The sequence below is a fragment of the Mustela nivalis genome, assembly GCF_964662115.1.
Source record: "Mustela nivalis genome assembly, chromosome: 14".
NCBI lineage: Eukaryota > Metazoa > Chordata > Mammalia > Carnivora > Mustelidae > Mustela > Mustela nivalis.
Genome location: NC_139033.1, coordinates 24,032,170 through 24,044,968, shown reverse-complemented (window position 1 = coordinate 24,044,968; position 12,799 = coordinate 24,032,170). Strand labels below are relative to the sequence as shown.

The window sequence follows — 12,799 nt, the reverse complement described above, 5'->3', positions numbered from 1 at the left end:
CATTTCTTCAAAAATTGGATTCCAAATGTCCCATATTCTCTTTCAAATTTTGCTTTTGTGAAGTAGGAAATCAACATTTCCTTAATGAGTATATAAAGTTTTTGCCTCTGAATGAGGATTTTTTTTTAAACTTTAGAACCTATATGACTGAGAATCTCTTCAGTAAATTTTTAGTCTGTGAGAGGGAACAGTTAATATGTCCTCTCATGGTTCACAGGTTTCCTTTTACGTTGACTGTAGTTTTTAATCATAGAAGAGATGAGAGTCTTTTTCATAGGTCCTACACGTCACCTTCTCATTTTATCATCTATTTCAAGTAGAACAATTAGAAATCTTCATTTTTGAGCTTTTCTTAATTCCCTGGGAAAGGAAACTATGCTGGAGCAGGCAGTACTGGCTTGAGGGAGACAGAAAGCCACCCAAGGAGAGATCTAAGGACACTGTCCATCTCACTTCATTAGAGACTACTTGAGTCTGAACAATTAGCACATTAAATGAGTCTGCTAAATAATGAGATTCTAAATGTTGGTACAGTTATATACCAAATAGACAGGCAAACATGGTGGTATATTTTAAAAGCCAGATATATTTTTAAAAGATCATGCTTACAATAAGTAAATTATGTAGTGATGAAACATCAAAAAAAGTTGATGAACAAAAGGCACATTCTAAGAGTTCAGGAGTAGAAAGAACAGAAGAGTTCTTTTTGGTTTGGTTCGAAGTAGGAGAAAAGGGAAACAGGTATGTTAAAATTATTTTTCAGGTGAAGGTTTCTGTCAGTTGAAGCAGTTAACATTGGCTTCTTTCTCCCTGGTCCAAAGCAGTCTCCTCTTTCCTTGGCTTCTGAGAATGTGTTTAATCTTCCGCGGTATAGAGGTGATACATCAGAGCCACCACAAGCGCCGAGATGGCTGGGATCACCCAGTTGGTCCACCAGCTGGAAAGAAACGGCAATAATGCTTGCATGACGTTTGACGCACGGGACTCAAAACCTTTGCTCCTTCTAATTACCATGAAAATCACTGTGGCATGTCTGTACTACCTCTGTAATCTGCCTGGATGAAACGTCAACTCTGAGTTGCTAAAAGCAACATGAGTGCAACACATGCCCTAGTATACCAGCAAGGGCTCTAGCTTTGTAAGAAAATTAATGATCCCTATCCCTAGGCCACTTAAACCTATTTCTCTAAACTTACACAAAGAGCTATCAATCGCTCCCCCAACAGATGCTCCCTACAAATAGCGACTTACCTAAGGACACCAACTCTGGGTTATGTATCACAGGTTCACAAAAGCAAATATTCCTTACAGGTTTTATTCTACTTACATATGTTAAGAATTTAAAATAGCTAAACTGAGAACAAGAAAATCAAGGTTCTCATCTTAGGAGAGCCATCAGCAAGCTTTACAACCAAGAGAAAAAGCACATCTCCCGGACTGTGAAGTTAAGGAGTTTGAGTCATAGGATTTTATTAAGGCCGCTATGAGCACCACAGCGCTATGTTCCGTGATTCTGTTTTGAAAATCTAATATTTATCCACGCATAGTAGATTTACCACATTAAGAAACCGCGTGCCCAAACTACTTAATCTGTGGTTCATAGGTATAAATGCAGAAAAATCCCTAACTTACATACTGTTTCAGTCCTGGTGCCTAGAATTTTTCATTGACTATAAATGACAGATAACAGATCAAACCAGAGACAAAACTAGAATGATCTTCAATTTAGATATGAACCTATAGTTTCTTAGAAAACAAAATAATACAAGCTGTAAAATGTGAATTAAGCCAGATAATGCCTATAAAATATATTTTCTGTCATAAACTTACTATCCTCTAATACTCTTCAAACACCAACCCCTACAAAGACTGAGTTCAATAAAAAGATCTAAACTGCAAAAGGATTACAAAAATCACTTCCATCTTGCTGAGGTTTTCAGTTTCCATTTAGAAGGAAACTGACCTGCCAACAAACGTATGGTGAAGGACTACTGCCTGAATACAGGGAACGTACCAGAACCCCAGCAGACTGGCTCAGTTACATCTGACAGGGTGAAATAAAATTGGCACAAATGTGTGGTTTTGAGCTTGGGGCCAAATCTCTCTGTCCACCAAGAGATACATGCGGTTATGCAAGATGATATGGTAGAGCTGTCACAAATGTTAATAGGATCTTGGACTGTGACACAGAAATCCAGTCCCTAGACCAAGAGTTCATGTTATACTTAAAGGAATGCTGAGCTGAGGCTCAGGGAGAAATAATCACTACAATTTAAGAAATGGACCATATACTGAATGAGAGAGCACGTTTGCCTGGACAGTAAAAGACTGTGTAGGCCAGAGGACGACCCTGGAGGAAAGGAGACCTAATCTATTCAGTCCGCAGCTGGAGGGAGAGATCTGGGGTTGTTCTGAAGAATGTCCAGAGGCTGAGCTCTCTGACAGTTGAGGGGGTGTCCTCAGTCATCTGGGAGCCAAGTGGCGAAGACCCTGGGCTGTCCACTGAGAGGGGGTGCAGTGGGACCCTGAGTCCTCAGGTGGGGAAGAGCCCTAATCACACCCTGATTCCACTGGCCTTCTGATCAGTTTAAGAGAAAACTACGACATACCTGGAATTAGAATCAACAGTAGTAATGAGAGTTTCCTGAAACACAAGAGAAAAAGTGAACTTAAAGGGAACATCTGAACATTTATTCAATTGATTAAGAACTTCTTTTAAAATAAGATCACAATACTCAGTACATTCTTCAAAATGCATTGGAAGGGAAAATTATAACATAAACTTTTCACTAAAAGGCCTAATTTCACCATTTTTAGAAGAAAAGGATTTAAAAATCATGTGTATTTAAGTTACTTACAAACATAACCTAGATAATTTGAAAAAATGTTAAAAATAGGCGACATAAAATATCTTCTACACAGTACACATCTGAATAATGTAAAATTGAAAACAGATATCATGTACATGGGCACATAACCCCATGACTACCTTGAGGAAGAGAAGTTTAATTCTTTAAAAGCATAAATGAAACCTTCAGTAAAATCAATTATTTCATTTGATTTTTATCTGAAGTAAAAATGTACCCAAGTTGTATTAAAAGGCATGTCAACCAAGAAGAGAAAAAATAAGAACTGTCATTTAAATCACCACACTGTGGACCACCACCTTTCCTGGCCTTCTCTAACTCTGACCAGACAACTCTAAAAAGTGGAGGCCTCAGGAACTGACCTCACAAGGTCACTGGCCAAGAAACCTCCAAATAAGGACGGCCTTTGTGTGTCCTGGGGTCTTTCACAGTTGGCTTATTTTGCCTTCCAGAACTTTCTGAGAGAAGTTCTATCAGTACCATATAAGTGAACTAATTTTGGCTCTAAAAAAATACACACTTCCCCAAACAGATGAATAACTAAGGCCTGAGGAAAAATACACTTTTCTGGACTTGAAAGCTAAGAAGCACTCTTTAGAAATTTCACACCAGCAAAAAGTATTAGTGCCTCAGAGGAAGGTAGCCATAAGTAAGGTAGCTTCATCTGAAAGCTCATCTCTGCAGTTTCCCAAAGCACAAGATAAGCCATTAGCAAAACAACCCACACTCCGCAGTGAGGCAAAGCTATACACAGCGAGCCAGCGCGTTAGAGAAACCCAGTGAAAAGGCACAAAACTGTTAGGGAAGAGCAAGCAAATCAGTTAGGAGACCCACAAACCTGGAAATACGGCCTTTAAGATTCCTGACACAATAGGGGGGAAAAATAAGTCATTTAAAAAGAAAACTTCACACATTTATTATCTTTCTAAGCAATGTTAAATCTTAGTGACTACAAAAGTATTCGTAGCTACTGCAAGAGTATTTTTTACACTTGGCGTGGATGAGTAACAGTAACGAGGATTACCAGAAGTCCCCGGACCACACGAAACGGTTACTCCGCTACTAGAAGACGCAATAAGCTCTGAAACTGGAGCACAAAGGCTCACTGAGAGTGAAACATTATTGTCACAACAGAAAGTTAAGCCCAGAATAGTAAACAAGGCAAACACAAATCTGTTATTTTGTTATACCAAGCACGTGCATTTTACCAACATGCGGACAACTCTATGGAAACCAGGCTGGCCTAGCCTTCCCCCAGCTTCCATCACTGCCTTTAGCGTTAATGCTGAAACTGTTAGGGCACCATCACTGCCAGCAACGACAAAGATTATATACATTTCTGAGTGTTTATTATCTGTTAGGCTCTTAACCCAGAGATGCCTGAGAGTTAAAGCAAGTTGAATTACCACTTACCACACTGATGAAAAAGGAAACTGAAACTGTCCTGCCCGTCCAATGGTCTGAGGGGCCCAAGCTGGGCCTCTGGGTGTAACTAACAAATATGTCAACAACCAACAGGCAGAAAAGACCATGTTTTTTTTACTACAGGCTCTGCCACTTGTTCACTCTATGACCTTGAGGGGCTCAATTTCACATAGCAAAAATTAATAATTCCATCAGTACATGAGAAGCTATATATAAAATCATGCAAAGTTCATCAAGTTTTTGTAAAGCAAAATCATCTCATTTATACATTCATCTACTTCAGCCTATTCCTTAATTGGAAGCTTTCCTAAAAATATCAGGGACACTGACGCCTTGGAGCCTACAGAAGACGTTTAAGAAACTGCACCAGCTGCAGCTGGGACGGGCGCTAGCCATGGTTCTGCGGTGCGAACTGAACAAGGTCAAAGCTTGCAGCAAAATCTGAGCTTTACTGTTACCTTCCGTAGAAGGTCTATGGATCCCACAGGGAGAGCATAAGGCCCCAATAAAGTCACTTAAACTGCAATGATTTGAAAACCACAACCAAAAAAAGGTATTGATACCACTGATATCCTGCATGTAAGCAAATTTAAGATATAAATTTGTTTAAACATGGATCATTTCTAACTCCACAAAATACCTTATTTTGGCAACTAAACACCATGTTTTCTTTGGGGCAGGGTCAAGCTAATAATCTTTGTTGCTTCTTATTCATAGTTCAAATAGGTATTTTCAGGGGCAGCAATGAACAAATTCAGACCACAGCTTATGTGTATCAGCCTGGACATAGACCGATGGTTATACAGAGACACACACACCAAAAGAAATACCTAAGGACACACTCTTCTGGCAAACTAGAAGTATAAGAAAGATAAACCCCAAAAAGTGGTCATGTATTTTTTTTCCATTGTATTTACTTATGTCCTCTAAAAAAGACAGCAAGTTCTTGTCCTACTTCTGCTGATACAAGCAAAGTCACGTATGTTTGAAAAGAGGAATGAGTCTGTCTTTAAGAAATAGAGCAGCATGGGAGAGGACCTGCTTACCAGCTCAGCTAATTTCTGTTTGTGGGCATCACTGTTTGGGATATGACTGGCTCTACAGTAAATCTAAGTTAATGTAATGAGCCTGATCAAATCCTTGTTTTATTATAGCTAAATGATTTGCACTAAGATTATTAACACACTGAACACCTAACAGGAAAAAAATACATAGTTTTTCCCTGTCCTGACTGTGCAGAAAAAGCAAAATCTATCCACATCACAGGATTTGTTACCCCAAAAGTAGCCTCAAAAAAGGTGCTAATGTCACATGACCCAACAGCGAGGACTCAGCAACTGTTACAGAGGCAATTCAAACTCTGAAGTCCATTTTTTATCTTCCCAAAGTACTCAGATCACCAACACTGAACTTGTTGAATAGGGAAAGGAGAGGATATAAATGAAATTGCTTTGTAGGAAATAGCATTAATCAAGACTTATATTGTACCATTTGGGGTATGAAGGTAAATATGGCCTTTATGCTCTATTGGATTTACTGCTCTGATTTTGTCTTGTCAACAGCAGCTAGTAAATGAGTTCACCAGTTCTTCATACAGGCCCTGTGGAGTCCCACTGTTGGGCTCTAATAAAAGCAAGAACAGAAACCAAAAAAGAAAAATTATTCTCTTATTCTAAGGTTTAAGCAAAATGTTCCTCCATGGTCCTTTAATTACAGGCCAACAACTATTCTGTCTGCTTGTACTTGTCAGGGACTCTGGTTGTTGTCATCAATTCGTACTATGGCTTTATCTTCAAACGTTAAGTGAGAAGACCAGCTCAGAGAGAAGGGCTAGTGAACCAGGGTATAAAATTAATATCCCCCAGAATGTGTTTTCCTTTCCTAAGGAAAAATGCATCAAAAAGTTATTATTTCCTTTGATTAACATTAAATTCATCCAATAAATACTTATTTAACACCTATTATGTCCCAGGGACAAGGAGATGGAGAAAACGTGGGCAGTGTCCTCCAAGGCTCAAGTAGTAAGAGCTCTGCTCAGATTTTAAGTTCTCTGAAAATAAGGCTTGTGTCAAATTTTTGAGATCAGAAGCATAGTGCTTACTCATAAAAGTAACTCTTCAAGAGGTATCTACTTATACTTAGATGAAAAAATGGTGTACTGAGAGTCTTATAAAGAGAACACACAAGCAGTCCTAATGAAACAGGATGGCTGATCTATGCACAAAGTATTTTGCTAAGTCAACAGGTTACATGTTCATCTAACCTAGAGAGACCTACGCTGGTCTCATTCAGATAGCTAAAAAATGCTTGTTCTGCAGTTTGACAGGTATGAAATACAGTGAAGACAGGCACAGCCACGGAGACACTGGAGATGACACACTTACCGAAGGCTTGGCTAACTTTGCTCTGTCATCCTGCAGTAAAAAAAAAAAAAAAAAAAAGGCACATTGTGGAATGAAAGGACATTTACAAAAGTACCATATCCAAAAGTAAGTCACTTTTATTGAGATTTTTTAAAAAAACATTGCTATTCAGTAACTAGCACTTTAGGACCTTCTATCTAGATTATTCATGACGAAGTCTGATCCATCTGACTTGACTGCAAAAGTTAATAGCTGATTAAGTGATGAATTTTCAGTCTAAAGTTCCAAGTTTAGAACATCACCCATGATAATCACATTTATGCACTTGTGCACATACACATTTACTAGCCTTGGATTCTGATCTTCAGTTTGGGGGCGGACCGAACTGGGTCCTCCCCCACTACCCTCGGAAATGAGCGCAGGTGTGTGTACCTGTGCGTGCGACTGGGTGCTGCATCCTCGGTGAATCCCTGCACTCTCCCCCTGCAGGGTTATACTTTTCTTTCTTTTTCCCCTTTTTTATTTTTTTAAAGGTTTTATTTATTTATTTGATAGACAGAGATGATAAGTAGGCAGAGAGGCAAGCAGAGAGACAGGAGGAAGCAGGCTCTCCACGGAGCAGAGAGCCCGATGCGGGGCTCGATCCCAGGACCCTGGGATCATGACCTGAGCCGAAGGCAGAGGCTTTAACCCACTGAGCCACCCAGGCGCTCCAGGGTTATACTTTTCTTAAACCTCTGACTGAGGTAGTCCAAACTAAGGTCACCTAGAGGGGACTCCAGGGGATCACAGTAGGCAGAAGGGGCAGAAACGCTGTAATCACAGCCACAACCCACCTCCTCTACACCCGCAAGTTTAGAAAGGGAAGAATAAGGATAGAATCAAACATTTTAAAGGGAACCCCCTCTGGTTACCATAAAACTACCTCAACTTTGGTGAAGTATGAAGATGAAGATGAAAATATGTGGGTGAATAAACTCTCTAGCTAAGGAAAGCTCATTCTTTCCTCAGGGGGTACTGTTACCCCTCCCACCACCAAACAAACAAACAAAAAACCCACCTCCCCATTCAATGGAGATTGCTCTAGAACAGATTTCCTACTTTCAGACCTTCCTAAAGAGCCTGTAAGCTTTCGTTCCTTCATGGATATTACAAGAAACAAAACTTTTCTTTGTGGGGGAGCAATGTTGAATTTCTTAGCTTGCTAATTGGTATATGGGAGGTTATTTGATTAATATTTTATATGACACACCTGTTGATTTGTATTTACAAATGTTTTATAATAAATGACAATATTATAATTATTGGCAAATATATTTGGCAATTATATGTGAGTTTTATTATAATGACAAAACTTTTCATATAGGTTTTGCTTTTCAGTGGTCTCTCAGCATGCACACTTAGGCTAAGGCCACATGCCCTCATTAGCCCCTTTTTTTTTTTTAAAGATTTTATTTATTTATTTGACAGACAGAGATCACAAGTAGGCAGAAAGACAGGCAGAGAGAGAGAGAGGAGGAAGCAGGCTCCCTGCTAAGCAGAGAGCCCGATGCGGGACTTGATCCCAGGACCCTGGGATCATGACCTGAGCCGAAGGCAGAGTCATTAGCCCCTTTCTAACAACACCTCCTCCTGCCTCTGGCTAGCTCCGGTGAAGCAGCATGAGCAGGGGAGCAGAGAGGAGACCACGTAACCGTGCTGAGGGACCCAGGTGCTCTCTAGAGGTAAGAACAGCTGAATGTCAGGCAACAGATTCACTATCTGCTTAGAGAACTCCACCACCTCCTCCCAAGAGTTCAGCTACACTCCAGATAACTTCGGTTGACAGATTAGCAAAGTTTCATACTGTCATTCAAAACTGTCACAGAAGGACCTAAATTCGTATTATAGCCCCGGGTTTATATAAAAGCTATATTAGGCAGCATTTTCCCCAAGTCAGTTCGGGGACTGGCACCAAAGTTGATGTTCTTAAAGATCTGGGGTCATGTAGGAAGAGTGAGGAGAATGTGTGGGTTTTACAGAAGACAGAGTTCATTCATTTAACAGAAGGGGTTTAAAAATTTTTAATCATTTTTTTAGAATTGAAATATTCTCAAATTATGACAGCAGAAGGGAGTTTCTTAAGAAATATTTCTTAAGGGGCGCCTGGGTGGTTCAGCTGTTAAATGCCTGCCTTTGGCTCGGATCATGATCACAGGGTCTTGGGAGCGAGCCCCGCATCGGGCTCCCTGCTCAGCCGGAAGCCTGCTTCTCTCTCTCCCACCCCCTGCTTGTGCTCCTTTTCTTGCTGTGTCTCTGTCAAATAAATAAAATCTTAAAAAAAAAAAAAAAAAAGAAAGAAAGAAAAAGAAAAAGAAAATTTTCTTAAAACATTTTAGTTACAAAAAAAAAAAAAAAAAAAAAAGAAACCGTGCAGGGTCAATGACCCCCACCATGACACTTCACAGTATGAGAGGCACTGGCCCCTAGCCTTGGTTTAGAGGGTCCCGACTCTAAGTGACAGTGAAAACTGCAACCAGGGAAATACAAAGAAATTTCTGGTCGATTATTTATGACGAGAATGGTATTATATAGTCAGGAGGAATTGTTTTTGCTTTACTACTTCAGTTTTGTAAGATGCAAGTCTACATTTTTGAGAGAGGTCAAGCCACAGCCTTCAAGAAGTGGGGTCCCCAGTAAGGTACTCACCGGATGGAGCTCCCCAATGATGTATGTTTGGGACAGTTCTCTAGCGTCTGTAGAGTGTCCCACGTCCTCAAAACTCTCAGTAGCATCCCCTCCAGCTTGTTCCCTTAACACTTCTTCCCCACCAGGATGCTGTATGAAGGACAGATAAATAAGTTAATAAGTTAATAATAAGTTAATAAGTAAATAAGTTAAAAGGAAGTGGCCAGTTTTCTTAACCAAACAGGCTACTCTAGAGTCTCAGATGTCAATGCGTGAATACGATTCATCCAATATGTGGATGAAAAGAGCATACTGTTCTGTATTTAATTTCCCTCTTGAAAATTCATTAAATCTTTCTCCAGTAGTCAAGATGTTCATTTCCCCAGATCACTCTTACAGCTACAAAACTTTCAGACATGCATTTTCAACCCTTTGGGAATGTCCTCTTTGCTTTTCCCTAAAGCTCTCCAAATTGTTCTTCTTGACCTTTACCCAATCTATTTTTTCTGGAGTCCTATACCCTCACCTCTGACTGCTTTGTTCTAGGTGTGGACTCATACTATTACACCTCAGATGGTAGCTGTGTGGTAACTCATCTTTGAAAAGCACCCAGCCCATCAGCCAAGTACAGGACGTGTAGAGCCTGCCGGGCAGGTAAGCATGTCCCCTGCTTCTAGCAGAACTCACTTTCTAGTAGGAAGAAAGAGGAAAGCAAGCAGGTGCAGCAGGAACTTGTCTAAGCTGCTGCCGTCCGGACAAATGACTGACGGGGACAAGGGAGGCCAAGAGTACCACTCCACTGGGGCCGGAGGGAAGGCCTTGTGCAACCCAAGTATTTTAGAGACCTCGGCCGCTGCTTAGCTGCTCCAATTAGTGAAACAGATGGTCACAGTGCAGGGAGGGGCTGACCAAGTGGCCCAGGCACCGACACAGTTGAAGTCGAGAGAGCCTCAGGCAAGGAAAGGCTGTCTCAGTCAAGTAAAAAGAGTAAGTGCTTGGTTCTATCACCCTGAACACTTTTATGGGAGAAAGAAACCTTCTTAAATTGAGCCTCACCATTTCCTTAGATCAGATTTACCCTGCCCTTGAGCAAAGCACCTGTAGGCAGGAATCCCAATAACTAAACAAAACAGTCCTCCTCTGCATAACTCACAGCCTCCGTTCTTAATTGCTCCCAGTGATGGAAAATACAAAGGCACCTAACAGAACAGTGGACAATTTCTGTTTTGAAATCCATTTCTCCTCCTACTTTGTTTAAATATATCTACTGCTATAGAAATCTACTTGTTTTTTCCCGCTACTATTGTAAAAGCTATCCATCTAAATTATAGTAAAACTGGAAAACACAAAGAAGAAAATAAAAATCACCGAAACCAGCTATGGTCCTGACATCTCAATGGCGCTAAATATACACACATGTACCCATGTCAGTAATTTTTTAAAGAAAACGGAGATCATTATCTTTTGCATATGGTTTTGTTAGATTAAAAGCAGGTTATAATACATGATACAGGGACAGTACTGCCTAGTAGTTACTTACTACTACTATGTGAACTCAGGAAAATAATGGCATTTATCTCATATAATTTTTTAAGACTAAATGTGTTAATATAGGTGTCTGACACATAACATAATGACCGATAAACATTGTCCAGCATTTTCATTAAATATTTCCCAATGTCATAAAGTATCTTTCCTCAGCATGACTTTTTAAGCAGCTGCCTAATGCTGCATACTGCAGGAATTTCCAAACTTATTTAGATGTCTTCTACTGGGCACACAGAAAATCGGAAGTCCACTTTCGACAAACATGAGAAGCCACACCAGTGGTATACTTGGTTGAGTGGCTCACTCTGAAAGCCAGTCTGAAGATTCCTGGTGCACCCCAAAGGCTATGGCAATGGAAACCATGATTTGTTGATTCTGGAACAGTCTGTTTACTGTTGGGTATGGACTGAGGAGTACCGAAGCAAAACACAAGAGATATAAAATGACAACTTACTCAACAGCCAAAAATTATGTAAGTTCACAGACTGTTTTCCTTTCGTGTGGGTGGCTGAACTCATGTGTTCTTTTTAACTTTTGGTTCCTATTAAGGAAATGTGAATATAGACAAAATCTCTCACAGCAAATCATTAGTTTCCAGTTACAGTCTATCTCCCAAGGAAATTTTCAAATAAGGTTAAAAACATAGACTGGCATTTCATAAAGCATCATAAAACTAGACAAGTTTTTAAAATAGAAAATTTTGATTTTTAAAATGCTAAAACATAAAGGTAAACATTCTGCTTCACAGAGAATAACACAACAGTCTTAACCTGAAACAAAAGGGCAACTTCCCAACTTAATTTTTGACCAAGGAACGAAAACAGGAGAATATGTCTCTACATGTACATATGTGTGTATCTAGCTATGACTTAGACTTTGCCTAAACCATCTCTGTGAGACAGTTTTTTTCAGGGGAAAAAAGGGAAAAACATCTTGGTTTCCACTGGCTCCACTGACTGCTATTTAAGAAAAATTATAAAGTGGGGTGCCTGGGTGGCTCAGTGGGTTAAAGCCATTGCTTTCAGCTCGGGTCATGATCTCAGGGTCCTGGGATCGAGCCCCACATCAGGCTCTCTGCTCAGCAGGGAGCCTGCTTCCTCCTCTCTTTCTCTGCCTGCCTCTCTGCTTACTTGTGGTCTCTGTCTGTCAAATAAATAAAAATCTTAAAAAAAAAAAACAAAAAAAAAACAAAAGAAAAATTATAAAATGAATGAATTGACACTAAAATACCTTTGCCCCACTCTAGGGATTTTTTTTAAACAGCAAAACAAAAACAAAAACAAAAAAAAAACCCAAACGAATAAACAAACTAAAAGTTTGTTTCTTTTTCCCAGAATAAAATAACTCCAATCTTGGCAAAACAGCAAAAGATATGGGATGAGCTTATTATAATACCAGGTATTTTCCTTGAAATACATTTATGATGTGGGGAGAGATAGAGACATACACTTTGTGAAGTAAATCAAGGCTAATCATGATGGTTTGAAACTTGGTGGTTCACCTTGTCACTCTCTTCACTCTTGTGAGCAGATTCATGCTGTCATCTTAGTATGCACACATCTCATTTTGAGCCCAAAGGAAACTTTTCCTTACCTGTCAGCTCTCTTAAGAGACAGGCGCACTGGTGTTGGCGCCATCTTGGTTACTCCCAGAGAAGGTGTAGGTCTACAGTTTACGCCCAGAAACTCTGAGAAAACTTACTATCTGTTGGCCAGCTTCTAGAATTTGAGACAGACAAAGAAAAGGCAAGGCAAGAGGAAAGCAGTAGAGTTAAGAGGTGACTAAAATTATCTGGAGATTTTCTGAAAGATTTAAGGGAAAGACCAAAGTGCCTAGTCACACACAGGCAAGATGAGAGCTAATAACAAAAGAGGGGAGACTCTCCTCAAGAGTCTGAGCCAAGCCCTGGTGAAGCTGTAACAGAATTCT

At 39.9% G+C, this 12,799-nt stretch overlaps 1 protein-coding gene across 5 annotated transcripts in view; it reads right to left on the bottom strand.

Annotated features, from left to right (window-relative positions):
* Positions 1-566: 566 nt before the first annotated feature.
* The window catches only part of CYB5A (cytochrome b5 type A), a 37,240-nt gene continuing 25,007 nt past the window's right edge, over positions 567-12,799 (bottom strand). The window contains exons 2-6 of one of the 5 annotated variants that reach the window (XR_014302676.1): positions 9,344-9,472; positions 6,677-6,706; positions 3,706-3,729; positions 2,610-2,644; positions 567-937 (exon numbers count right to left, since the gene is read on the bottom strand). Coding sequence is in view for 4 of the 5 variants with exons in the window: in XM_082698686.1 (XP_082554812.1) it covers positions 677-937; positions 6,677-6,706; positions 9,344-9,472 (420 nt within the window). In the remaining variant the exon portion in view is untranslated. Of the gene's footprint in view, positions 1,004-2,609; positions 2,645-3,705; positions 3,730-6,676; positions 6,707-9,306; positions 9,473-12,799 lie in introns of all 5 variants that reach the window. The other 4 variants (XM_082698687.1, XM_082698686.1, XM_082698688.1 and 1 more) reach the window with 4 other exon arrangements.